The following is a 26,829-nucleotide window of genomic DNA, read 5'->3' as shown; positions in this document are numbered from 1 at the left end:
AGTTTTCTTAAATAATGGCATTGTATAATGCCTCCTTGCTGTCCTTCTGCAGCTGTCCAGTATTCTGCTGCATTTCTGATGTACTGCGCATGCTTATGGTTACGCAGTACATCAGAACTGTGTATGGAAGCAACGGAGAAAGGAAGATCTCCATTGCTTTTAAAAACTTGTCTTGCTATGTTAAAAGAGTTTAACATAGCGAGATAACAGCAACGGAGCTCTTCCATTCTCCGTTGTTGTCCAAAAAAGAAGACTTATACTAATGGAAAAAGTCCGGGCGACCGGACTTTTTCCCATTAGTATAAGTCTGATTTACAATGTGCACGCTGACCAATCAGCATGCACGTTTTGGAATATTAATGGGGGGTCATTGTATAATTACCTAGAATTACTCTTAAGACCAACACTGGGTAGTCACTTAGGTAATAACTGCTGCAAGGGGAGTGTCATTGTCTAGAAATATACTGCCTTGACCAACCTTAACGTAGTATTGCTTTACTACTATCCATATCCATAACTGCATTTGTGCTGTATTTGCAAGTGAACACTACCTTGAGTTGTACTCCTATCTCATTATACTGGATAATTATTTACTGTTTTGTGAATACATTTTTTTTTCTTCTTGGTCATGTCTGAAAGTACTTCAGAACTCTAGTGGGATCACTTTATCAAGCTTGTTACCAAATGAGTGAATGAATGAATGAATGCATGGACAAAAATAAAATTGCCATATTCTAGTACCAATAAGTTAGCCAGTATCCATCTGTTAAAAACATTACACACACACATATAAAACCTTATTGATAAAACAGATAACACTAGAGAATCATTATAAGAATACAGTAATGGGTGAAAAAGGCCGATGTATAGAATCTTGCTTTAACATGTTTTTCCTTATAGGGTTGTAGCCGAAAATGATTTTCTTCCTAACCTAATAAAGAAAGCTATTGAAGTCAAGGATATTAATCACAAGGGACAAGGTGAGGTCCTTTTATTTTTATCTAAAAGATACTTTTGTTATACTTGGTGTTTAGAAAAGCAAATTGTGTGTAATTTATATATTTTCTTTTGGATTTGTTTACTGAATGTGGATTGGATGGAAATTCATGCAGTATAAAAAGTTGCATCGTAAGAATTGTTATAATATCTTTATCAATGCAAAAATAAGTTTGCCTGTCACATCTTGGTGTTTTTTCAAATATTTGGTTTCATTTACAGCACCAAACTGGGCTCAGAACAATTATATTTGTGAGGAATGCTTGCATGAGCAGTGAGTAGACAATAATCATTGATTTTTCAAGCAACATTGTCCATCATTTGTCAAAAAGCAATCTTTCTGGACAATAGCATTAATTGGGTTGCTTGGTTGCCTGAACTTTGGATAGTTGTCAAGAGTAGACTAGAGTAGCCTGACAACCAAAAATATCAGCACTGCAGATTTCTGAGGTTTTCATGCTTTGATGAGGTACATAGCTAAGCAGTATCAAAGTGCATGTTTTAATAACAGTAGTAGAATAGCAAATGGCAGTGTGAACATCCACAGATAATCAGTAAAGAACCTTTTGTGACATAATACTAGCTAATAACGGTCATAAGTCATTGATGTGGAATATTCATTTACAGATAGTGAAATGTGAAAGACAGCTTTTGTGCTTTTTGACAGTTTCTGCCTAGATATTCTGCTTTGCTGCTTCCTGCTGACTGACCATAAAATAACCTCAAATGTTAAATTAAATAATTAAACTTGCAACTTCTTGATTGAAAATAGCAAAGTGGCCTGTGTCCTTAGTGTATTTGTTAGACAACATCACTGATTAACTCTTTCCTCAGCATTTAAGAAGTTATTTGCTTTATGAACTCATGGAGTAACTGAATCCGTCAACTGCATGACCACGATTACATGTATGCAGGTGACATTACAGCTGACAGTACTGCACCATTTAAATATAAATGTTGCTAGTGTACATGTCATTCCAGTCTGCATATCTTATATTTCAAAATACCAATGCGCTGTGCATTTCTGAAATGACATTCAGTTGTTAGTTATATTCTATGTTATTATTTATCTTACTTTTAAGGGTATGCAGTGTATACATACTATTATTCCTGTTTCAGTCAAAAGGTAATGGGAAGACATATGTATGGCGCCAAAGTATGCAACAAATTCCACAAGGTTTAGGACTGTTGCCTGAAACTATTTCTACATGTATTTTTATACCCCAAGCAAACTTCAAAGAATTGTTCTTGGGTAGGATAGCAAATGATGGAGGTGAAATGAAGAAGAAAGATACAACTGGAAACATGGTTTTTGGGAGTATAATGAGGTGGCAGATTTTATAAACTCTCAGCAGGGTACTGTGTCAGAAGTATTGGGGTAGTAAGTGGCTGTAACTAAGAAAATTATTCTTTTGAGCTAGGACACATGATCTATATTGTCTAGATATAGTAAGGCCTTATTAAGTGTAATTCTATTTGCTACCAAAAAAAATAATTACTAGAAGATGGAAACCAAAATCTAAACCAACTGTATTTGAAGTACTGAATATTGTAACATAGATAAAAGAACTGGACGTTGGATCTTTAGAAAAGGGAAGGAGCAAATTACATGGAATTGGATGGAATTTGTGGAAACAATACATGCAAAATAATGCTCAGGAGGAGGAGCAAGTTTAAAGGCAAGGCAGGAATGGAGCAATTTATATAATTTTATACTAAGTGACACTTGTTATTAAAGAAAAAATCATATCAGTGATGTAGAATGTATGTAAATGAAAAACATGCCAATATGGTTTGTTTTATTTTCTATTACCTCAATAAAAAAATTCTACCAAAAGCCACTAAATAACCCCCACTCCAACACCCAAAAATTCTGGCATACAGTCAGCAAACTATTATATCCAGGCAGTCCTTCTACACCAAACCCTTGCCCCAACAGCTCTGCCATTGATATTGCCACATGTCCTAACTACTTCATTGACTCAATCCACAACTTAACCAAGCAAGATAATAGTACTTACCCTACTATCTCTCCTTCTCCATCTACCCACACAACCTCCTTCTCTCTTAAGCCTGCCCCTATAGCTTATATTAAATCACTTCTTAGCAAACTTAGAATATGCTCACCATCCACTGATAACCTCCTTTATTCCTTAAACTTGCTGCAAATTCCTTTGCATATTCTGTCTACTTATTAATCAGTAGATTAATCTGTGAAAACACAGTCCCAGAAATCTGGAAGAAATTCTATGTCATGCCCTTACATAAAGGTGGAAATTCTACTGACCCCTCTATAGCCATTCTTTCTCCCCTATCAAATATACTTGAAAAGAGAATTCATAAGCAGCTCCTTGATCATCTTCTACAAGAAAATATCCTTACCTCTGCCTAACATGGCTTTCACCCTAACCACAGCACATCTACTGCACTAATATCTTTCACATAGCCTATTGAGAAATCTCGTGACAACGATAAGTTAGTCTCCTGTCTTTTCCTGGACTTCTCTAAGGCCTTTGACACTGTTTCCTACAAAGTATTGTGTCTAAACTAACTACCCTTAATCTCTCCAACTCTGCAATTTGCTGGTTCTCTGGCTACCTCTTCAACAGATTTCAGTCCGTTAAATGGCTCTCTGCCTCTTGCCCCTTCCTTCCAGTCCAAACAAGGGTTCTCCAAGTTTCCATTCTTGGACCTCTACTATTCAACATTTTTACTAACTGCCTCTACATGTCCTGTCCACACTTCCCTTTAATACAATATGCTGATGACTCTACAATTATCTCTTGCTCCAACAATCTCTCCCACCTTCTCACCCTTACCCAAGAATCACGCCACTTAGTTGAAAAATGGCTAACAGCTAACCAACTCTTGCTTAACCCTAAGAAAACCAAACTCCTCCTCTTCCTCCCAAAATCTCTCCAACAACACAAGACAACCTTCACTGTCACCTCCATGAATAAAACAACTATCTTGGTAGAACCTCATACAGAACTACTAGGAGTCACAACTGATGATCAACTAAAATTCAGTCTCCACATTCAACAGTGCATTGAAAAGATTCATCAAAAACTGGGCTTACTCTACAGACACAAAAAAATCCTCACAAATGAATCTAAACTCTCTCTCACACAAGCTTCCCTACTTCCCACCCTATTTTACACCATCCCAATCCTCACTACAATCCAACCTTATGTCAAAATTGGAATTCACATATAATAAAATTGCTGGATTTACTGCAAATCAACCCTATCACTCACACCACTATCTATCTTTGAAAAGCCTACAGTGGCTAGAATTCTACCAACAACTCTTGCTACCTCAGCTGCACCTGACTCACTTCATCCTAAAACAACTCTCCTCCTGTTTTGCTCTCTAAACCCTCAACTGTCTTTATACTCCCAATTGTACACTCCAAAGCTCTGACCAACACCTCTTAGAAATGTATAAGCCTAATAGAAACATAGGCAAACTCCTCTGCAATCACTGTACAGTCATCTGCTGCAAATTAATAGAATAATCTGCTCTATGTTTAAGAACAATCTCTAACACAAACTGGTTCAAAAAATCTCTAAAAAGCAGCTTACTAAACTCATGGTCCTGCTTATGCCCTGACTCAATTTAAACAACCCTCCCCTCCAATACACCTAACCTCTCCTTACCCTTAATGATACTCAACATTTCTTCTGGCATCTATCTCCAAACATATCATCTCTATCTGTTCCCTTCCTCTATATAAATCCTACTCTAACTCCTAACAATAGGCTTGTATAAATGTTACAGTTTACCCTGAGCATATTTCTTGTTAAATTCTTGTATGTAATTTGTATGTAATTACTTTATTCTCTGTTTATTATGTCATGGTATTTCTTGTATGTATCTTTTTTTTTATTTATACAACTGGAGCTATTCTCCTTGGGCCGCTGCTAAAAAAAGGCTGTTGTCCAGTCAGACTAACCAGGTCAACAAATGTCAAAATAAAAAAATAAATAAATGTATTTATGTCTATGTTTTAAGTGATATTTTAATAAAGACATTTAAAAAAAAAACTATGTTGTCTTCATACTAACATAGCATTTAAACTGCTGCATGTCCCGGATATACTGGTATGGTGCCATATTTATTTATTGATTGACTGACATTTGATTACCTGGAAAGTCTGACTGGATAAGATTTCATTTTCGGCAGACGCCTAGGGAGAAAAGCTCCAAAGTATTGCAAAATATTTTAAGAATAATACTTTTACAATATTTAAAAATAACACAAAAAACAAATATAGTTTAAATTATTATACCAAATTTGGCATAATATGAAAACATTGGTTAAGAATAAATATAGGAAGCATGGCAATGATTTAATAGAGAAATTTTAGCCAGTTTATAGAGAAATTAAAGGTAAGTTAGTATAATACAAACCGGCATTGCAATATGAAGTAAGAGTAAAGCAGGCCCATGGCATATTTAGATAGAAAGCCGGGGCAGAGAAGTTGACAGAAGTAAGGAATTGATTAAAGAAGGGATAGTAAGGAGATATAAGGTATGGATAGATATTTTTCCACATTTAGGGATATAGTTTATCCTTATGTCTAAAACTCAGCTTTGTGTCTGCATGTGACTCTGTATCTCTGTAGTGAGAGGAACTGGAAGACAGAGACCATAAGCACAATACATAGCAAGCCCTAGAAAGACAGTAAGTGAGCATAGCTTTAACACCTTTATTTTATTCCCTGTAGCTGTTAATGGTGCCTGCAGTAGCTGTAGTGTAAAAGAGGAATGGATGGCCTTCTGTTTGCACATTATAGCTCACATGATGGTTATGATTTGCTGGTTATCTAGTGTATGTGCAGATGATTACACATTAGACTGAAAAGTATTTGACTTTGTATACATTTAATCTCATCAAATTAAAATTGTTGCATGTTATCATGTTGATGATTGTTATACACTTCTGTAATTGTTAGTCATGTAACCCAAGAATAGTTATTGTATTTCTGCAGCTTATTCTCAGTGTCACGGCTGAAAAAAACCAAATAAATTGTGTACCATGCATGTCACGGGGTAAGTTACTTTTGCACATAATGATTTTTACAGTGTGCAAGTAAATGAAAACAACTTAACCACATGACCTGCATGCTTTACTACACTGTGCCTCAATTTTTTTTCTGTCAAGGTACAAACAATTTCTGCCTTTCAGAAAAAAATGAATGCAAAAAAGTCTTAACAATTTGAAAGGCTGAAAGGTTTTAATGTATCATATTCTCATAAAACATCACCTGCTGTTCAAAAATACATAATTTTTATTTCATCATATCAGAACTAGTAACTTGATGCATACAAATACTACCTTATTGGTTATATGCTGCTGCAAAACTAAGATTTTTGAAAGGCAATAAACTATACCTGTTAGAAATGTCCATCCATTTGAGAAAGTTTATGGACCTCTTAGTCCGGCTAGGTCCTTTTTAGTGCTCAGATTGGCTTTTCACACTGCTTGTACCCATAGATGTGCATTAAATGGGATCATTGTAAAACATAGACAGAAACTTTTAAAATCTTATTTCATTAGTCAGTATCACCAATAAATATGTGTAAAATAGAGGACAATATTATATTGATTACATTGATTAAATTACCTGTAGACAAAACTGTAGAAAATAATAAATGCGCCCTTTTCTGGTCTTCATTTCCTAAAAGGTAGTACTTATGTGGGAAATGTAATGCTTACAAACAACAGGCATTAGACCATGTGTTTGATGATACACTAAAACTGCAAGGAAACCGCTCATGAAAACAGACATTACATTCTCAACTTGGGTTGGGAGTGCCTTCTGTGAAGAGTCTGCATGTCCTCTACGCAGTCGAGTGGGAGTTCGAAAGACATGCGTTGAATGAGCGTGCCTTTGTTGAAGGTTGGGCATCGGGCTGGCAGCTCAACACCATAAAAATCAACTGCAAATCATTAGCGGACCGGAGTTCCTCTGTGGCGACCCCTAACCGGGAAAAGCCGAAAGACAAACAACAACAACATAAAAGTAGGAGTTATGCTGTAATATATCATGCAGGTGTTGTTCATATTCAGTCTGTGTAATGATTAGCAGTTATTCCTCTGTAGTATATTACAGTATTGGTTATGTTTACCTGTCTTGGGTTGCCATACAGTAAAACATAATCACTGCGGGTTCTAGCATATATACAAGGTAGTAGTGAGTGTATTCTAAAACAGCATGCCATTAGTAAAATAGACAGCTTGTACTGCATTGTGATGTGTATATAGTAATATAAATATATTAAAATACCATCAGAATGTAAAAACAATGACTGACCTTCTTGAATTACTTACTATGATTGCATATCTTTGATTTGGAAATCCGTGGAGAATCTTTAGTATGCAAAACATACAGTAGTTGACTATATCCATAAAAAACAGCAAGTTTAGTTGAAGCTCTATAGTGAGCAGTCTGTAGTTTTTTATTTTATTTGCTGCAATTAGTTGACATTAATTTATTAGCAAAGGGATGAATAGATGTCTTGCAGCAGTGAGAACTGACCAAAGCTATGGCATAGGCTGTATCTAAAACAACGAGGTAGCCTGTGGTGGGAACAGTTGACAGCAGACTGATATAATTCCATACTGAGAGCATGTAGTGAAAGAAAAATGTACTGGCAAGTCCCATAAAAACAAGCACACCCTTAGAGAAGATTATAGTAAAAGAGAATTTGTGTTGGAACAGATGCCCTAAATGGAGAGTGACAACTCTTTTGATATCACCCCATTAATCAAAACATCACTTTAATGTCTTCTGTAATCTGGAATGGGTTACTAAAAATCCAATTAGAAGAAAATCAGCAACAGGTCTGGAGAATAAAATTCATTGTGGTATAAACAGAGCAGTGCTCTGTGCACAGAACCACCCTGATATAGCAAACTTTTAAGTAAATGTTTTTTCTCTGAAAATGGCTTCCATTTTGTTGACAAACTGGATTTTTGGTATACTGTTTTAATGTCCTGTAATTGCAGATGGCTTTAGGTCACAGCAAACACTGTTCATATTGGCTTATAATTACAAGAACGTTGATTTATGTATTATTATTATTATAATATGCTATCAAATAAAATGTGGACAGAAATTACTGCAGATAATAATATGACTGTGACTAGTGAGGGATAACATAAGCTGAATAACCCTAAGACAAATGTCTCTGGTCCACCTGAAAAGTAAACACATATCGTAAGTCTGTGAGACAGAGCCAATTAATTAGAGTGAGGTTTGGGTAAGATATAGCCATGTCTTGTTATTACTGATCTGAGCACTCCAGCTGTCCTGCCGCTCCAGTGAGATTGGGTGGGGGCTTCATTCTAATAGTGCAGCTGGAGACCAATGATGTCACTAATCTTTGCAGGGCCATCTTAATCATTTCAGCCAGCCCTAATCCCATTAACTTTATTTCCAGTCCAGCTTTATATTGCAAGATTACACTGGAGGCAGGTGAATACAGCCTCCATTAAGTATCAGAATCAGTATGTTGTTGTTGTTGTGTCTTTCGGCTTTTTCCAGTTAGGGGTTGCCACAGCAGAACTCTGGTCCGCTAATGATTGGTAGTACATTTTTACGTGCCGAGTTGCCAGCTCTGACGCACAACCTTCAATGAAGGTACGCCCATTCATGCATGTCTCTACACAGAAGACACTCTAGCTGAGAATCGAACAGGACAGCTGCAAGTCCAAGTATATTATTATTATTTAAGTATATTAACTGGGTAAGTACAATGGTTCAAATATCTTTTTCAGCCAGGACCCAGGCTGTTAGGCAAAGTATTTATAATACTACATGGGACAGCAGATCCAAAAGACACATCAATACATTTACATTGAATTAGAAAAACTTGAAGACACTTATGACATTATAACTTTATGAATTATAAAGGATGCTACACCAGCAACACCTGTCACATACTTACAATAATAGAATTGTAATAAGACAGCATTGTAAAACCACATGAAAATATAACATTAGCACAACAGCAGAATACTGTATGACCATTGTACACACATAACTCCTTGGTTCACAGGCATTCACTACAATAAGTACTACATTGTAATATTTTTCAATGTCAGGTATGCTGTATTTTGCATGATTCATGGGCAGCTTTATTGACAGACTTGTAGAGGTTGGTCATCTTTAGTCATGGGTGAAGCTGTCTAATGTCATGCCGAGTCACCAGGGACTAATGAAGACAGAGGGCAGGATATTTAGCTGCTAATTATCAGTATTTGTCTTACAGCAAACACATTATATAATGGCACCCTTATACATATAAGCTACCAAATACCTCTGGAGACTTCCATAAATGTTTTGTAAACCACAGGATGAACCTTACTTAGTAAAAATTACATCATATTGTGAAACAGAATGTATACTGAACTTAGCCATGATGGACCATTTTAAACAGATTTGTAACTTCAGTATGACATGGATAGAGTGCAAAAAAAGCATTTGATAGAATTTTAATTGGATTATACAGTGCTTGCATATATATATGCTTCCCCACATACTGATAAATCATCCTGCAATTATTATAAAAAATAGGTGTTCCACTTTGTAAGAGAACCTTGAAAAAAACAAATTATTATCCCAGGAGTGACATCCCAACAAGAAATTTTCTAAGGCAATTTTATACCAAAAAAAAAACACAAGCAATATTCTAAGGTGATTCTTTACCATCATTGCCTGATCTACCTTGCCCTCTTTCCAATACATTGTATCTCAACAGATTACACTACAGATATAGCTTGATCTCAAGAAAACAATCATAATAAAGACATGTTGCTTTATTTTTGTGTTTGATTTAAAACGTTATTGCTTATTAACAAAAGACTGAAAACATAACTATAAGTGATATAAACCTTTCGATATAAGGACATTTGGCTTTGAGAAATACACAAACAGCATTTATAGCTAACAATGGAAACACCACGATAATATCAACATGGAGAGGAATGTTATAAAAAAGAACTGCAGAGAGAGGGAGTGCATACATATCTAGGAATAGATAAAGGGTCAGCAATACAGCATGAACAAATGAACAAATGAGAACAAAGTTTAATAATGAATGTCTTCAATAGTCAGTCTAATACTGAAAGCTGCTTTCACATATAGGAATAAAGCTCATACCAAGATTCAGTTTTTCCCATCATATTCTCAGAAGACAGAAATTAATGTTGAAAACTACCTTGACACCCAGAAATAAAGTTCAAACAATGAATCTGCTTGCCCTCTCTATTTTAACTTATAATACCTGTTGTTAACACCAGTCTATTTGAGAAAGCTAGGGGATATCCTAGACCAAGGATGCTGAGACCATGGATGACACAGGCACAAAGCAAGAAAAAATGCTTAATGACTACCTGATGATACCTAAAAAAACAGTAAATAGCAAGATTATATATTTCTAGGTCTGACGGAGACATTGACATCCTTGAAAATGACATATAGGTATAGGTCTACAGTTGTAGGACTGCATATACAATTGTTGTTGTCACCAGATCCACACAATGTTAAAGTTATAAAGCCATGAAGAAAATAAGTCCAAGACGACATCCTTGATCAGATTAAAAGAGCCATTTTCAAAAAGTGTAGGTTTGGAAGTCAGCCAAGAAGTGAAAGTCCTACAGAGAGAGAAAAAAAGGAAAACTGGAAAGCCAGAATTATACTAGCATGTATGGAGAACTACTGGAACAACACATTTTGATCAAAATACATGAACAGCTAATGCCAAGTGAACTGAAACCAAAATATGTAAGCTTAATAATGGCTGCTTAAGATAGTGGACTGCATCCATTTTTTTTCTCAAAATCTGTAGGACATTTTGGAGATAGAGACAAATATTGCCTATACATAGGTTACATTGTGTTGTGGCTTTGTATACTTATGAGTAAGGGTCTCTGTACTAAAAGGCACAATCACATAGCAAGGCTGTTACACTAGAGACTGCAAACATTAGACGATACAATCATGAGACAAGCATTGGCAGTACAGACCACAAAGAATGAGTGAAAAATGAAGACGCAATTATCACCCAAAACCATCCGATATCAATAGTCAAAAAAACAGAAACAAGAAAACTAGAGACTGTAGTTAAGAAAAAAGAACAAATACAACATTCATTAATAAAATAGCTACTCTTAGTGACTAGTTATGTATACTAAGATGCATAAAATCATAAATATTGAAATTTGCAAGTATAAGCTAGTGCAATCTGGAATACTGAACACACAGATAATTATAGTTGTAGGAGGAGGAGCAAATGAGAAAATAATTAAAAAAAAATCTTATTTAAATATGTTGACAATACATACACCCCATGTGAACTACTGGCAGAGACAATTCTGCATACATTGTTGGTGCTGAGATGAGTATTCTTGTCAAACATCAAACACTGTAGTCCAACTCATATAATATGATCTTTAACTATACCCTGACTTAGGAATGGGGTCCATTTGTGCCATGGTATTAAAATCCCTAAACTTCTGGAGAAACATAAAAAAATTAATTATTCACTGTATTGATAACCAAATAATATTCTCCTTTTTAAATTCTTTATTATGGCCCTTGAGTCTACAGATGTGAGATATGGATAAGGAAGGAAGGTAGAGGCGCAATGTCAATACAAGCATGCTACTGAGTCACTGCTTGCTTAATATAAAGATCTCTGGTGCAGCCTAAGTGATGTATGGAGAACATCTCAGCATAAAAATGATATGATTCTCTCAAGCATTGTTATGCAAATAAGCAGTGACATTCTTTCAGTGACTTTTCTTTTATTTCACTCTCGTTTCATAAGGGAAGCTGAGCTTTCTTTGCAAATGTTCTTACCCGAGGCATCTTCTACTCAGAATAAAATGCACAGTAGATAATGTATAACTAGTGGAGAAATACTATTTTAAGGTTTGCAATAAACCAGGAAAAGTTTAGCATTTTGTACTAAAAATGAAGTTCTAAGTTCATTTGAGAAAGTGAATTTCCCAGAAAGATAAATGTATACCTTCTGCTGTAAAATATTATTGAGCTATCTTCAAATCAAATTATACTTTTCGCAACAGACAATGCTAGCATTATTTTAAGTTGGCTGCAAATTCTCTGCATCTTAGAAATATATATATATTACTTATTCTTAAGTGCACCAACATTTTTATTTTTGCAGTGTTGCAAAACTGTTAGACTGGAACTCTGTGATATCATAAACTTTAGAAATGAATTTAATATGTAATATTCTAAATGCTATCAAGAAACTTATTTCAATTGACTATGGGATTTTGTAAAAAAGTTCTTATCAACCCATTTACTGTACAAATATATTAAGTTCTGGCAGCACAATTATCTAGTTATCATCAAGTGTTTCATATACCTAAAAAAAAAAAAAAAAAAAAAAAAAAAGAGAGACATAGGTCTGTATTCATAGTTGATTGTGCATATATGGTAGGTGTATTCCTTATGCTTATGAATTAGTGTAGCAAAGACAAGATTCAAAGAAGTCATTCATGCTAATGTGAAAGGCCTTAAAAATAGTGAGACGTAAATGGGAAATGTTGTAAAGTGGCATATGCTATGAGGTGGTTTTGCAATTCATAGTCTAACATCTGCATGGTACGCACAACCATTATTAAAAGTGATACTTACACTTGATATTGCAGTTTCCTTTGGCAAACTTGTTCCCAGTCATCCCTTCAGTAGTTTGTCCAATTATGGAAAGCACTTTCTTGACAGACAAATTCATTATTTTTCCCTAGCAATCCCTTGTTTAAGTATGCACAAGCACTAAAATGACACAAAATAAATTATTTTGCCACGTGATCACTTCAGCAGTCTGACCAGTATGCACAAGTACTTCCCTGACACACAAATGAATTATTTCCTCAGCAACCTCTTCATAAGTTTGCCTTGAGTATGCACAGACGTTAAAATTAAGCATTTCCTCAACCAGGGGTTGGGAGGGTGGCCTCATGGTTAAGGTGTTTGCCTTACAAACACAAGATGCAGGGTTTGAGTCTCACAAGGGATAATTGGCTAGGCTTACAATGGCTCGCAAGGGCAGTTAGCCTAGTACTAACCTATGAACCAATCCCTTCAGTAATATATCCAGATATGCACAAGCACCAAAATGATACATTTCTCCAAGAGATCTCCACCTCATATCCCCATATTCTCCAGGAAAACTGGCACTTACTAGTATAAGTTCAGGGTTGCTTATACACTTAGTATACAGGTCTATATTATAAAATCGAAAAGACCTTACCGCAAACGCTCACATAAACGAAAATGCCGGTAATCGAAGTTGCAGTTGTGGGGGGCTGTGCACCCCACTCCCCCCTCTAAATATATATTCTAACTCTGAGGTCACACTACAGTGAGGAAAGGGCAAGTATCCCACTCCTCACTGTAACACGACCCCACAATCACGGTTTCAATTTCCAGCATTTTTGCTCATGTGAGTGTTCGCGCTAAAATCTTTTCGTGCATCTAATATAGACCCTTAGTATGCTAATTACCTCATTATAGATTCAGATCTATGAATCTTGCTCTTACACAAATACCTACGGCCCCTTTATCACATATTAGCTGTCACCCTATTGCTTGGGCGTTAAACATGTTATACTTTTGTGATGGGGGTCATGTTTATAACAACTCCTTTGCATTTCTGTATTCATGCAAATGTCTGGGATTTGCATATCCACTTACCATCACTCTTTGCAGATTACTGCTATAAACATGTGAATCCCTGGACTATGAAGACCAGCCTTAAAGATGCAAATGTTGACAGAGTTGGAACTGTGTTACTTTCTTAAAGTTTTTATCTCTCCCTGCATTTGTTTCTTTTGATATAGTTATGCAAAAGATTTGTCCACAAAAGTTATTTCAGCAATGTTGCAAAGACCTTTGTTTAACATAACATACTATGTGTCTTAATGCATGTGTATCAGCAATAGCAGAGTAACTTCAAGTACGTATAGATCCTGATTGTGTAGATAGAAGATTTTTTGCAACAGAGATAGATGTAACAGCAAACAGTTGTAGTTTATTCAAGAGACAGCCAATAGGATTCAGACTGCATTGCCTTTCATTGATGGTTTATAAAAAACAGGAATTGTTGGTCCAGGTGGATGAAACAGCTTTCAGTGACCATATGTAATTGTAGAACTCCCAGCTGCATAACTGAATTGGCTTTTAGTGTCTTATTAGTATTTTAGCTTTTTTGAAGTGTTTCTATTTACATTTGGTAAAGGAACTCATGCAGTGCTAGCAAGAGTTTCTCTGGACTTACCTTTTCCGTACTCAGATGCCAGATAGAGGGGAAACTGAAGAACCTGGTTAAGTAAAGGTACAGCTGCCTCAGCAAATGACATCCTCTTGATTTAGAAAGATTATATTGAAGAACTTTTGGGCCTAGTGGCCATCCTCTGCTTTGAAGAGGCAGTGAGGTAGATGGTGGGCTCAGACCATTCAACAGTCACATTGTAACAAGATAATAGGGGTAAATGAGAACCAGTTGAGTTAAGGGTTCACATAATAGTTACGGTATTTACCTCACACACACACTATATAGGATTTCATTCTTACCTTTAAGGGAAATTGGCTAGGTTTAAAATGACCTACAAGGGCAGTTAGCCTAATACTTACCTATCAACTTATTTGGAAATGTTTAAGGTAAAATAAAGCCAACTCTGTCCATAAATAGACAAGTCAGGGTTTGCCAGTATTGTCTTTATATGCTTTGTGGAACTTGCAGACAACATGTGACCTCTCATCATGTAACTTCTAGTAGGAGGTTCTACAGAAGTACAGACTCACTGGGCTGCTGCTGTGTGCTGTTTGTTCACTGCTTTTTTTTTAAGTGAAAACTACATCACCATTCTTGGTGTTATGAAAAAATATGGTCAAAGCTGAAGAAGGATTTTGTCAAATGTATGTCTTATCTATTTCCCTATTTGTAGTGTTAAAGTGCAGGATATTGAGGCACATCTGATGTTTGTAGAGTAGGATCATAGGATGGTAGAATCAAAGGATCATATGAGATTACTAGGCTATTGACCCGGAGGTCATTTTAAGCCTAGCCATTTCATCCTAATGTAATACCATGAAAATACTAGTCAATATCCAAGATTACATTTGGTGATGACTGCCCCGTGTCCAGGAGGGTTGTGTGTGGTATCCCCAGTAAGAATTTCTGGTGCCCCATCCACTTGTCCATGTTCCTCTTGAACAGTGTCATAGAGTTGCTCTATTTCACATGAATTGGTACCCTGTTCCAAAGACACTGCAGCTGCTGGGAGATTAATCTGTCCCTCCAGTATGTCTTATTTAAGTCACAAGCCCTATTTAGGTCCCTGGAATGTGTAGCCCTAGTCCTGTTTGATTTATGGATATGCAGCAAGTTCATTAGGTTTGGGTCTTGGATTGCTCTGTAGGCCAGGCATAAGTCTCACCTAAGAAGTCTATACGACATGGAGTATAGTGACAGGGTGTTTAGTCACTCTGTCTAAGGTACGTGTAGAGCCCCTTGATCTTCTTTGTTAGTACCAGTATGAAGACATCAGGGTCGCATCCTTCTTGTTTGCAGGCAGTGTTGTTCTCTTGGTTTAAACAGACTGTGATATCTGGTGTGGTGATTGTAAAGTTGCTTGGGATGAAAATCTGCATGAATATTTCAGAGCCTGGGGGGCAGAAAGGCTCAAGAGACTAACCAGAAGATAGGTGCAGTGATGGACACACTTCAGGTGTTAATCTGGACTGTGGTGGTAAAATGAGAGCTGAGTCATAGGATAAATCTCTTATTTCACTGTTCATTATGTATTCCCATCCTTATCTGTGGTCACCAGCTTTGAGTAGATGCTAACAGAGAAAATGAAGTCCCAGTGCATGCTTGTTGGGTTGATTCTTCTTGAACTATTTGTTTGCTTGCCAGTACAGGAAAATCACAGACTAGAAGTGCCTGCTGAGTTTGTTTAGTCATTAGGATTCCCCTGGCTACTTCCCACAGGAGGTATTTCAAGCATAACTCCATGGGAAAAGAGCATAGAAGTAACTGAGGACATGCTGGGGAGATTGTAGTTCTCAGTTTAAATAGAAATAGCTGGAGATTCTGATGGAGCTGAAAGTGACTGTTGTTGAGGACAAGCTAGTTTGGTTAAAAAAAAAGATAGTTTGTTTTGCCCTTCTCAGCTTTTTGCTCAAGGATCTTCACAAGAACAAGTAGTTTAAAAATGGATAAATGGATGGATAGACACAAAATTGTTTGACAACAGCTAGCATATCAAATAACACTATTACAAGATATGATCATTATCTCATTGTTATCAGTGTATTGCAACTGGCATATGGATAAGGAAAAAATATTAAGATGTGACAAAGAATCTGTGTTGTGGATGCCAGAGATAGAAACATTTCTTAAAAAATGTGAATATAGAGACATTGCAGATGTAGATATAAAATGTTTTAGTATTGTAAGACATATGTATGTCATTTTCTATGAACCACTGAAGGTATGTTATATAACTAACTCAATATCAGGTTTGAGTTGCAGAAAAGGATGGCTTTTTCAAATATTAGACCCTATGGTAAGATACAGAAAATGTATTTTACCTTTATACAATTTTTCTTTTGCTGAAAAAAATAGCAATATAAGCCAGACATAAACCAAAGTAGCTATGTTTTTGTCCTACCAATGAAATAAGTAATGGTATTACTACTAACAGGTAGTTAATGTTTTTAAGGTGCCTTCAGATATTCTGGACTTAGGCTGTTATTATACAAATGCAGTAGTCTTGGAAGGCCTATCGTCATTAAATCTATTAACTGGCACTTGGTGAAAAAAAATGCCCAGCAAATAATGGCATGCAGTGCAACTGTCAAATGTCTCTTTTACATACATTGGTCTGGATTCATGAACGTCTACACTAGATGCATACCATTCTGAATGAATAGACAACATAAGCATCATTCCAACCTTCTTCCTCTTAATTTTAGTTTTCCTACTGATTTTCTTGCAGCCTTAAATAATGAGGGGATTCATAAAGGTTACCACAAAATGTAGACTACATGTACACTTAGTATAATCTGTCTGAGTGAACAGATAGCACAAAAAATGGAGTAGGGATAATCTTGAATACAGATCATGTAAAGATAGTTTATATTTAGTATAGTCGGTCATGAATCCAGCCTTTTTTTTATTTACTTATTTGACTTTGATTAGCAAGAAAATTTCACAAGGGACAATTAATTTTATCATGCGCATTTTTAGATCACTGAATTGACCCCTTTACTTATGCAAAGTACAATCTGCAAGAATTAATCTACTGATTTGTACAGGCTACAGATTCTTTCAAAATGTGTTACTCAAAATTCCGGGTAACACAATGGTAGGTACGTTCTGCTTTTCTCTGACTCTGCTGTACACATGTATTCTAAAATACACAAAAAGTATATTTGAAGTCAAAAGCTTAACATGCTACTTTACGCATTGATTCAAAACTGAAACGGTGTTTGGAAAATAATGAACCCAGCTTCAAGTAAGAAGCATATAAGTGACATCCAGAATGTCATACCTAGCTTTTATACATCATGACAAATGTGCAGTGCTGCCTGAAGCTAAGAGCAATATCTGCCACACCTGGATAAATGTTACACTAATACACGTTATGGCTGGAGAGCACAATGACTTCCACTGGCACCCCAGGATTCTGCCTTCTTTACTCCAAGCTAAGTACTTTGCAGTGTTTTTGTAGCATCGGTAACTGTATCTTGCCTTACACTGTTTCACAATTGTACAAACTCAGTGATTTCCAAGAGAGGCTATTAATAAATTGCCAGTGCTACAGGCCTGAATGCTGCCAGATAATAGCTAGTTAGTTTTTGCAGAAAGGATGGAAGTGTTGAAATTGTTCTACAGTTTCCAGATGCTGTAATAAACCATAGCTAAAGTTCTGTGTATTGTGACACAGTGCCAGATGATACTGGCTCAGTTTCTAGTGAGGGGGTAGTGTGGGAATCACATAATCAGGTGACCAGATGTGATGTCATTCTGTAGCCAGCACTGAAACTGTATTTGAATACTAGTGAGAGATGTGAGGAGTGCACTCTGTTTTGAATCCTAATAAGACACTCATCAGTTTTCATCTTGCCTTGCTGTAGTAAGTAACTAGGAACAGTAATTCTTCAGTCAGTTAGGAACATATAGTGAGATTAGCTAAATGTTTTTCTGTATCTGTCTGAGTCTTTTCATCTGTGTTTTTTTCTTGTGAATAAAAACTCTTGTGTTTACTGTAAATATATATTCAGTATTTTCATGTTCTTTTTTATTTATTTTCATGTTCTTTTATTATTTATTTATTATTAAATATATCTAAACCCTTCATTATGGTTGGTCTTCTAAAAAATATTTAACATTTGAGAGTACTTGCATTTATTTAGTGGCACTGTGGCTCCACATTCCTGAAAGTCTTTGAAACACTACCATTTGATAAGTATTAATTTTACTAAGTGTAGTTGGGTATGCTGGTAAGAACCTTAAAGTAACTGGCTTTGGGTGTTCTGGTGGCAGTAAATCAACCTTATAGTATGGGTGGAGGTGGCAGAACAAGTAAGCTGTGCCAGCCTTTGCCAGGTGTGTGTGTGTGTGTGTGTGTGTGTGTGTGTGTGTGTGTGTGTGTTTTATTTCCTAGGTGTGTGTGTGTGTGTGTGTGTGTGTGTGTGTGTGTGTGTGTGTGTGTGTGTGTGTGTGTGTGTGTGTGTGTGTGTGTGTGTGTGTGTGTGTGTGTGTGTGTGTGTGTATGAAAATCAAATGTCAAAGAGAGTGTGTGTGTGTGTGTGTGTGTGTGTGTGTGTGTGTGTGTGTGTGTGTGAGAGAGAGACAGCTACTTTGAACAGGGGCACTGAGATCACTGATTTCACAGAGTGGGTGGTGGAGGACTTGGTTTGGAACACTTGGCTAAGGACTCAGCTTTATAGTGGTCATTGGGGAGTTTTATTTGGGGCCTGGAGAGAAAACCCAGCCCCAAGACTAGAGTGTGCATTCCCTGTGTGCTATTAAGTGAAATTATATTTGGTGTAGAGGACTGCATCTGAAAATACTGTGTGTGTGTGTGTGTGTGTGCATGTGCGTGTGCGTGTGTGTGTGTGTGTGTGTGTGTGTGTGTGTGTGTGTGTGTGTGTGTGTCTGTATTTTTCTCTCAGTGAACATTCCCCATCAGTGTCAGTGTGTGTGTGTGTGTGTGTGTGTGTGTGTGTGTCTGTATTTTTTTCTCAGTGAACATTCCCCATCAGTGTCAGTGGTGAATATTGAGGTTCCTTAATCACTAGCCCAGAGGAGGGACGTCACGATAGTATTATAGTAGCTATAGGAAAAAGCAGCCTGTCTTCTAATTGTAGATGTCTGTAATTATGCTTCTCTGTTTCTATATATATATTGCAATAATCAACCATCCACAAATGCTTATAGCTAATAAAATATGTTACTTAAAATTAGAGATTGAACACTAGTAATTAAACATGCAGAGAACATACACTGTTGTGTAGGGAAATTCAAACAAAAATGATGAACAGACACTTATCTACAAAAAATGCTGCCATCTAGTTACATATTACCATCTCAAAGGAAACTACCACAAATGAGAATTTACTCAACATTTTTAGAGACCCAAGCAAAACTACATATCCATAAGATAACTATATCTTTGGATAAGTAGGCTGTCATGCTTTTTTTAATGTTTAATGAAAAAATTCCTTCAGTGTTTATTCAATGTTTGTGGCCTAATATAGGTCTTTACAGCACATGAAAAAAAAGTAATGCATAGTTCGTCAGAGTAAGTGCCACATTACTTAGTAATATTACAGAGGAGTTTCCTGGTATGGATCAATGTTGGTAAATATTCAGTTAACACTGATTCCTTTGGCATGTCCCCCCTCTACTCTTGTTCTACTTTTCCTGACTAAAGGGAGAATTGGTGCTGTACCAGGGACCCACTAAACTCCTGATTAGATAGACTTCTGTTGTTTTGCTCCAGCTGCTGAATAAATCTGCAAGTTAATAATAGCCAGTTTTTGTCACCATTTACATAGTAATAGCAGTAGACACAGAGCGCGGTTTGTTCAAGAATTTTTATTTGTATTTCCCGCTAGCAGAGTATGTTTTTATGTTTGATTATCATTTTTGTAATACATAATTTTAACTAAAATATTCATTACTCAAACTATAAAACAGTGTGACTGGCTGATTACTGTAATGTACAAGGTAATTGTACAAAACTTGTGAAATATAATGGTTTGTATCTGTGTTTTGAAGCCAGAGACGACTTCTTGCTTTGGTTGCAGCTACTGTAAAAGTAGTATGACACAGCTGACTAATTTTAAGAGTGATCAATATCTGTGCTGTAACAGACTGCTCTGTCTAAGACAATGTGTACTTCAGAAGCAGAAAGGTGGAATGCTAATTGAAAGGAATCATTATTCATTTATGGAACTAATTGATCATGTGTGAATGCGACATAGTATAAGTCAAAATACAGTTAACGCTGCAAAGCACTGAGCAGAGAGTAAAGAGGGCAGAATTCTCGAAGGTCAGTGGTCATAACTCTGCTCTCCAGCTATACAGAATGACTGCATGTGGCAGATATTTTTCACAGCCTCAGGGAGCAGTGCACATTTGTCATATCCTCCTAAGGTTTTGCCTGATATATGTTAGCGGTAGTGGTGGGATTTAGAACTTTGGACTTATATAGCTCACAAAACATTTTTTTCAACACAAGTTTGTATAGTCTTCTAGCCACAAAGTAAACCTACAAAAGTACACACTATACAGAAATTGTTATATATTTAGACAGAGGAAGTTAAGCACCACTCAGTATAAACTATATAGATTATTTAAAGATGGTGGTACAGCTAGATGATAATATTTTTATAAAGGTAACAGTACAACAATATTTATAGGTAGTTACTAGGCTATTTACCTTTGTAGGCCATTTTAAGCCTAGACAATTTTTCTCAAAGGTGAAAATCAAACCTTGTACGTGTCATCTGTGAGGTATGCACTTTAACCACTATGCCAAACCTAACCCCCTAACCCTTTTGGGGTATTTATGTTTATGTTTATTTCAGTTTCTATACAAGAGTGTTTATTTTCTGCATATGTAATTACCAGTGTACTTTGCATATTTTTTTTCATCCAGAACCCCTGTTTTCCCCGTTTTGGTTATGCACCTCACCCAATAAGCCCATCCACCTTCCGTCTGAGGGCTCAACTTATAGGTTATCTTTTTCACTCAGGGGAGGCATGGGACAAGCATTGGGAGTATTTCTGTCATCTACAGGGTTTTGGGGATTTTTGTTGGCCTATGTCCCCTCCCTTCCCTTATATGCCTAGCACAAGCTATGACTAGCTGGGCATAGGAAACTACTGCATGCCCAGCCTTCTGGACATAAAAGGGCATGCACTGTCTATCCCATTCTTCAAGCCTGAAGTCCATCTCCCCTGAGCACCAGCCTTCAACAGCACTCAGAGATATCAGCATTTATCCTCTCCACAGGATAGGAATATGCCTTCCTTCCTGCCAACTCCGTCAAATGCGCAAGGTGCTTACTGAACTTGGGTTGCATGGGTTGTAGTGAAGGCTTAATCCCTCTAAGCCACCAACGTGGCAGTATTTTGCATAATTTAAATAAAGTATTTTATTATTCTACTATAAAAGTTTGAAGCTGGATCATCATTAAAATGTTTAACATTAACTGCCTGAAACCTGTGAAATAAAACTATTGGTATATATCCTTTGAAACAAGATTTCTTTTTACTGCAGCTACTGTAAAACTAATGTGGTCATTTTGGCCAATCTTAAGTGTGTTCATTAACTATAATCTTGGAGTGTCAGAATGATCTAGGTGGCGGTACTATGGTACTTTAGAAATGACAAAGATTGATGACACTGGAAAGCTATTGTTACTCACTCCACTAAAACAGTGTGTGTGTGTGTGTGTGTGTGTGTGTGTTTGAATTTTGCCACCTTTATACCACTGAGCTTCTTTTTTGAGTAAAATCTGAGCTAGCCATTAAAAATGTCATATACAGAAGGCTGTGTAAACCTGAAACGTGTCATTGTAGGCATAGTAGGTTAGCTGAGTTTAACTTGTCTTACAATTCTTTTCAGGACTCTGGGTTTCCATGAAGATGCTGTGTGGAGATCTCAATCAAATTAGGAAAGATCACCCCCATCTAGTGGACAGGAGTACTGTTGTAGCTAGGAAACTGGGATTCCCCGAAATCATCATGCCAGGTAAGGGGTCAACAACTAGTAACAGAGTGACTGAGAGGACCTCTGATCTGTGAGGGAATGTTCCACCTGCTAACACACTTCTTCCGAAAGTAGACAATTTGATCCAGTGTCAAAGTACATTGTCTGTGTCAAATAATCAACTATTTACTGTAACTTACTTGTGTTGCTTAGTAACTAAAACCAAAATATATGTGACTGGTGACTGGGAAGGAATGGAGAGACTGGATGAATGAAGAATGCCTGTGTGTGACTGTGCTGGAGGAAGTTCTCCTGGGCCATCAGTGAAGAGTATATAAGAAAAACAATCTGGTTGGAAAAGTTAGAGGAAACTCATTTTTCAGATAATATATTATAGGCAGAACAACTGAGTTTCCATTTTCTGGAAAAAAAAAACTTGTTAATTCCAACTGTTAACTATCGGAGTATTAGAAAACACAAACATTGCATGGAATTTAACATTTTAGACAAAGGAACTCATTATAATACTGTAAATGTGTATATCCTGCATTTTCTTAGAAACATTTTGAAATGTTGCTTATATATATAGAGAGAGAGAGAGAGACAGACAGACAGAAAGAGAGAGGCTCACTAAAAGTTATAACTGAGTCAAATTAATGACCTGAAACTGCATCTGAAATTAAAAATCCCAGACTTTATCACAAGAAAATGGAATGTCATTTTTAAGAACTATAATTCAATGCTTGGCATTATAAGGTAGGAGGAAGAGACAGTATTTCAGAGATTATTGTAGGAAGCCAAATAGAGGAAGTTAAATATTCTTTTTTCCTGAAAAGATCTTAATGGAAAGTAAAATGACCACTGGAAAAAAAAAACACTCATACTGCAGTATTATGTCTGGTGTTTGTGAAGAGTCTGCCTCAAGCAATGTCCTACAGCATACAGGATACTTTGATTCAAACTGTATTTTAGGTGGCACAACTCAGCACATTGTTTCTAGTTCTAATTGTATTAGGACAATTCAAACATAAGGCATACCTATATAATATGCATTGTTTCCATAGCTGTGCCATAAAATATTCTGGCTCATATTCAGAAAGGGTCCCACAAGGTGTAAATGGTGTACACCTCATGCTACCCTTAATGTATTTAGAGACATTTCTAGCATGGTGCTTTGCCTGTCATACTGCCACACACCCCTAGACTAAAGAGCAGCCATAAGGGATATACTTAAGATGTGGCATAATGGGGATACCAGACACCACAGATATGACAGTCGTTGAATGTCAGAAGAGCAATAAGAAAGACTGACACAGTTATAAGGATATGTTAAAAAGGGGGATGCATGCTTTTGACAATGTTGTACTAATTTCCACATTGAATTATGCACTCCCATACAGACCTGAGACTTTAACATCATGCACATAGGCACTTGAGATTATACTTAATAAAGTCTTCAGATGTATACCCAAGTCTCTTAGCAGATAACCCAAATAGATTAGTATTATAAAGTCAGATTGCCTGGCTCTCAGCCTGAGAACCAAGTTAACTGTGGGCACAGTAATTCACAAACTGCTAGAAATTGGATATTGCCCATTTCTTCACTGAGCATCATAGTTTAAAATCAGAAACAAGCAAAAAACGTGATGAGTGCACCATGGACTATGATACAATTCGGAAATAAAATGAATAAATCCAAATGATCTTCTTGATAGATAAAATCCACGTTTATTGTAGACAATAAAAACTGCAGCAAGTAGCAAGTAGTAAGTGCTTTCGCGTTGTTACCCAACGCTTCATCAGACATAAAAGAACTAAAAACTCGCCCTTTATAAACACCTGTGTGTTGTGATGTCACAAATCCCTTAAAGAAATAAGCATAAAAACACACAATTTCTCATTAAAACACAATTCTTGTTAAAAAGAATGCTTCAGTTATCTATGTAAAAAATGCTTACAGATCAATGTTTCAGGGGTCTTGAAGCTAAAAAAGGCTTAATAGTGAGTCTCTCATTAAGCCCAAATCTATGGGCTTGTAGCTTCACAATCCATTTACCTTCCCTTTCTTCGATCTTATTTTTTATATGTTACCTAATCTTCCATCGGTATTAACCATTTCAAGGACCAGGAATCTAAACGTGTGGTTGTCACCTAGGTCCAGTATATGTTTAGCCAGTGCATTCAATACATTTCTTCTAGTTATAGCATATATGTGTTCTCTAATACATTCTCGTAATGATCTACTGGTCATCCCTACGTAAAATTTCTTACATATTTGGCAATCAGCTAAATATATCAGATTGGTGGATTTGCAAGTGGCATGATGTTTAAATGTATATGATCTTTTTGTTTCAGGATGTATGCAAATGTGGGTGTTAGCAATATATCTACATTGATTGCAAGTTTGGCAGGCAAAAGTGCCAAATTTCGTGTTCTTTTGCACTGGAATATATGTTCTATCATAACAAAGTAACCTATTTAATGAAAGCATGTTCTTATAGGCTATTCTGGGTCTGGAATCAACTAGTGACCTGATATTATCATCTATCATAAGTAAGTTCCAGTGTTTGTTAAAGATCTTTATAACGTGATTGTTCTTGTTCGTGTAGGGAATGACAATCCTATTGGTACTGGGTGTGTGTGTACATGCCGGTTGGGAATGCTGTGCTTTGGGTCTCTTGATGATCGGAGCTCCCTCATTGGTTCTGATGGAATCACATTCTGAAATTGCTTCAAACACTGATTTCCTGTTGTAACCCCTAGATATGAAGTTGTTAGCTAAGTTGATTTTCTGTTGTTGATATGCTGTGTGTGTGGAGGTCAACCTAGAGGCCCTGATGGTTTGATTTTTCACGATGTTCCTATAGATATGTTGAGGGTGCATGCTCTCACGATGTAATAAATTGTTCCTCCAACATTCCTTCCTGAAGAGTTCAGTATCAAAACCATGATTGTTCCTAATAACTCTCACATCTAGAAAATCAATCTTGTCATAAGAATGAGTACAATCAAAACTCAAAAAATCAGTTGAGGCATTCAGATAACTAACGAACTCAAAAAGTTGTTCAACGGTTCCTCCCCATATGAGGAATACGTCATCCACAAACCTGTTGTAAAATTTCAGGAGGTTAAGGAATTCAGAGTTACTATTAAACACAAACAAATGTTCCCAATGCGCCAACACCAAGTTTGCATAAGCGTTGGCACATGGAGTGCCCATCGCTACACCCTTAACTTGTAAATAGTAGTTATTATGATAGCATAACACATTATTCTCAAGAGTTATCTCAAGTAAAGACATACATCTGTCAATCATATGAGAAGTTAGCTTACTTTGTGTAAGAATAGCTCTAATATATTCTGTACCTATATCATTAGGAATGGATGTAAATAATGATCTTACATCTAAAGTGACCAGTATACATTCATCATGAGAAGAAAAAGAATGATCAAAAACTGCTAGATTCTCTAAAAAATTGGTAGTATCTTTCAAAATATGTGTAACTTCTGAGACAATGGGTTTTAGTGTCTTGTCAAGATAAATCGAAAGGGGCTCAGTCAGCCAACCTCGACTAGACACTATTGGACGCAAAGGAGGATCTACTGCATCCTTGTGTATTTTAGGAAGACCCCTGAATGATGGTACTAAAGGCTTGTCTATTAAAAAATAAGAATATAAATCATTATCAATGACATTGGTCAACATCAAATCATAAAGCATAGCATGAACATCTTTGATAAGATTATTTAAACTGTATCTAGGTAAGGGTAAATATGTCCCATTGTCAGAAAGCATAGATTGCATTTTTGCGACATACACAGAAGTGTCCATTACAACAACTGCACCTCCTTTGTCCGCTTGTCTGATAACAATAGCCTCATTGCCTCTTAGCCCATCTAGAGCCTGTTTCTCGTTGTGTGTCAAATTAAAAAATTGAGGTTTAGCATTCGTATCATTATAAAGTTTAAACAAATCATTCTCTACAGCTTGCTCAAAAGCATCCAAAAACGGATGCTGTTGAGGTACAAACGTGGATGGCTTTCTGAAAGGTGTATGAATATTGGTAGATTGGTCATCCTGTTTGCCATATAACAACTTTAGAGCTAAGTTCCTTGTAAACAGCTTGACATCCACAATGATGTCAGTGACATCATTGCAACATGAAGGGATAAAACCAAGTCCCTTATTTAGGACTGAAATTTCAAACACATTTAAAGTATACTTAGAAATATTTACAACTAAGTTGTTAATGGTGGCAGTTTCAGTAGAAAAACTAGGCTCATTTATGTTTTCGATCGCCATACCTTTTTTATCGATGGCGTATTGTCTTCTGTATACTTCCTTTTGTTTGCTCTTGTTTGGGGTGACCAAGTTCTCTTTTCGTGGGGTCTGTAAGGTAGAGGAAAAGAAGGAAGGCCCTCTCCCAAGCCGAATAAATCGTCCTCGGCTTGGATTACAAAAGGATCAATAGAGAGCTGTTTATTACGCGTATCGTTCCCTTTACTTCTCACAGAGTTATCTTTCTCAAAGTGTGTCACAGTATCAAGTCCAGAATCAATGTG

General features: G+C 36.4%; 1 protein-coding gene across 1 annotated transcript in view; it reads left to right on the top strand.

Moving 5' to 3' along the window:
- LOC122795974 (dedicator of cytokinesis protein 2-like) overlaps nucleotides 1–26,829 on the top strand; it is a 2,887,083-nt gene that overhangs the window by 1,108,172 nt on the left and 1,752,082 nt on the right. Inside the window, exons 12-13 of the mRNA XM_044064456.1 lie at nucleotides 901–980; nucleotides 22,183–22,308. Of these exons, the coding sequence (XP_043920391.1) occupies nucleotides 901–980; nucleotides 22,183–22,308 (206 nt within the window). The remainder of the gene's footprint in view (nucleotides 1–900; nucleotides 981–22,182; nucleotides 22,309–26,829) is intronic.

This window comes from Protopterus annectens, chromosome 2.part2 (assembly GCF_019279795.1).
Source record: "Protopterus annectens isolate FY-2018-M chromosome 2.part2, PAN1.0, whole genome shotgun sequence".
NCBI lineage: Eukaryota > Metazoa > Chordata > Ceratodontiformes > Protopteridae > Protopterus > Protopterus annectens.
Note: the sequence above shows the minus strand (reverse complement) of the source record. Positions and strands in the feature narration are given on the sequence as shown.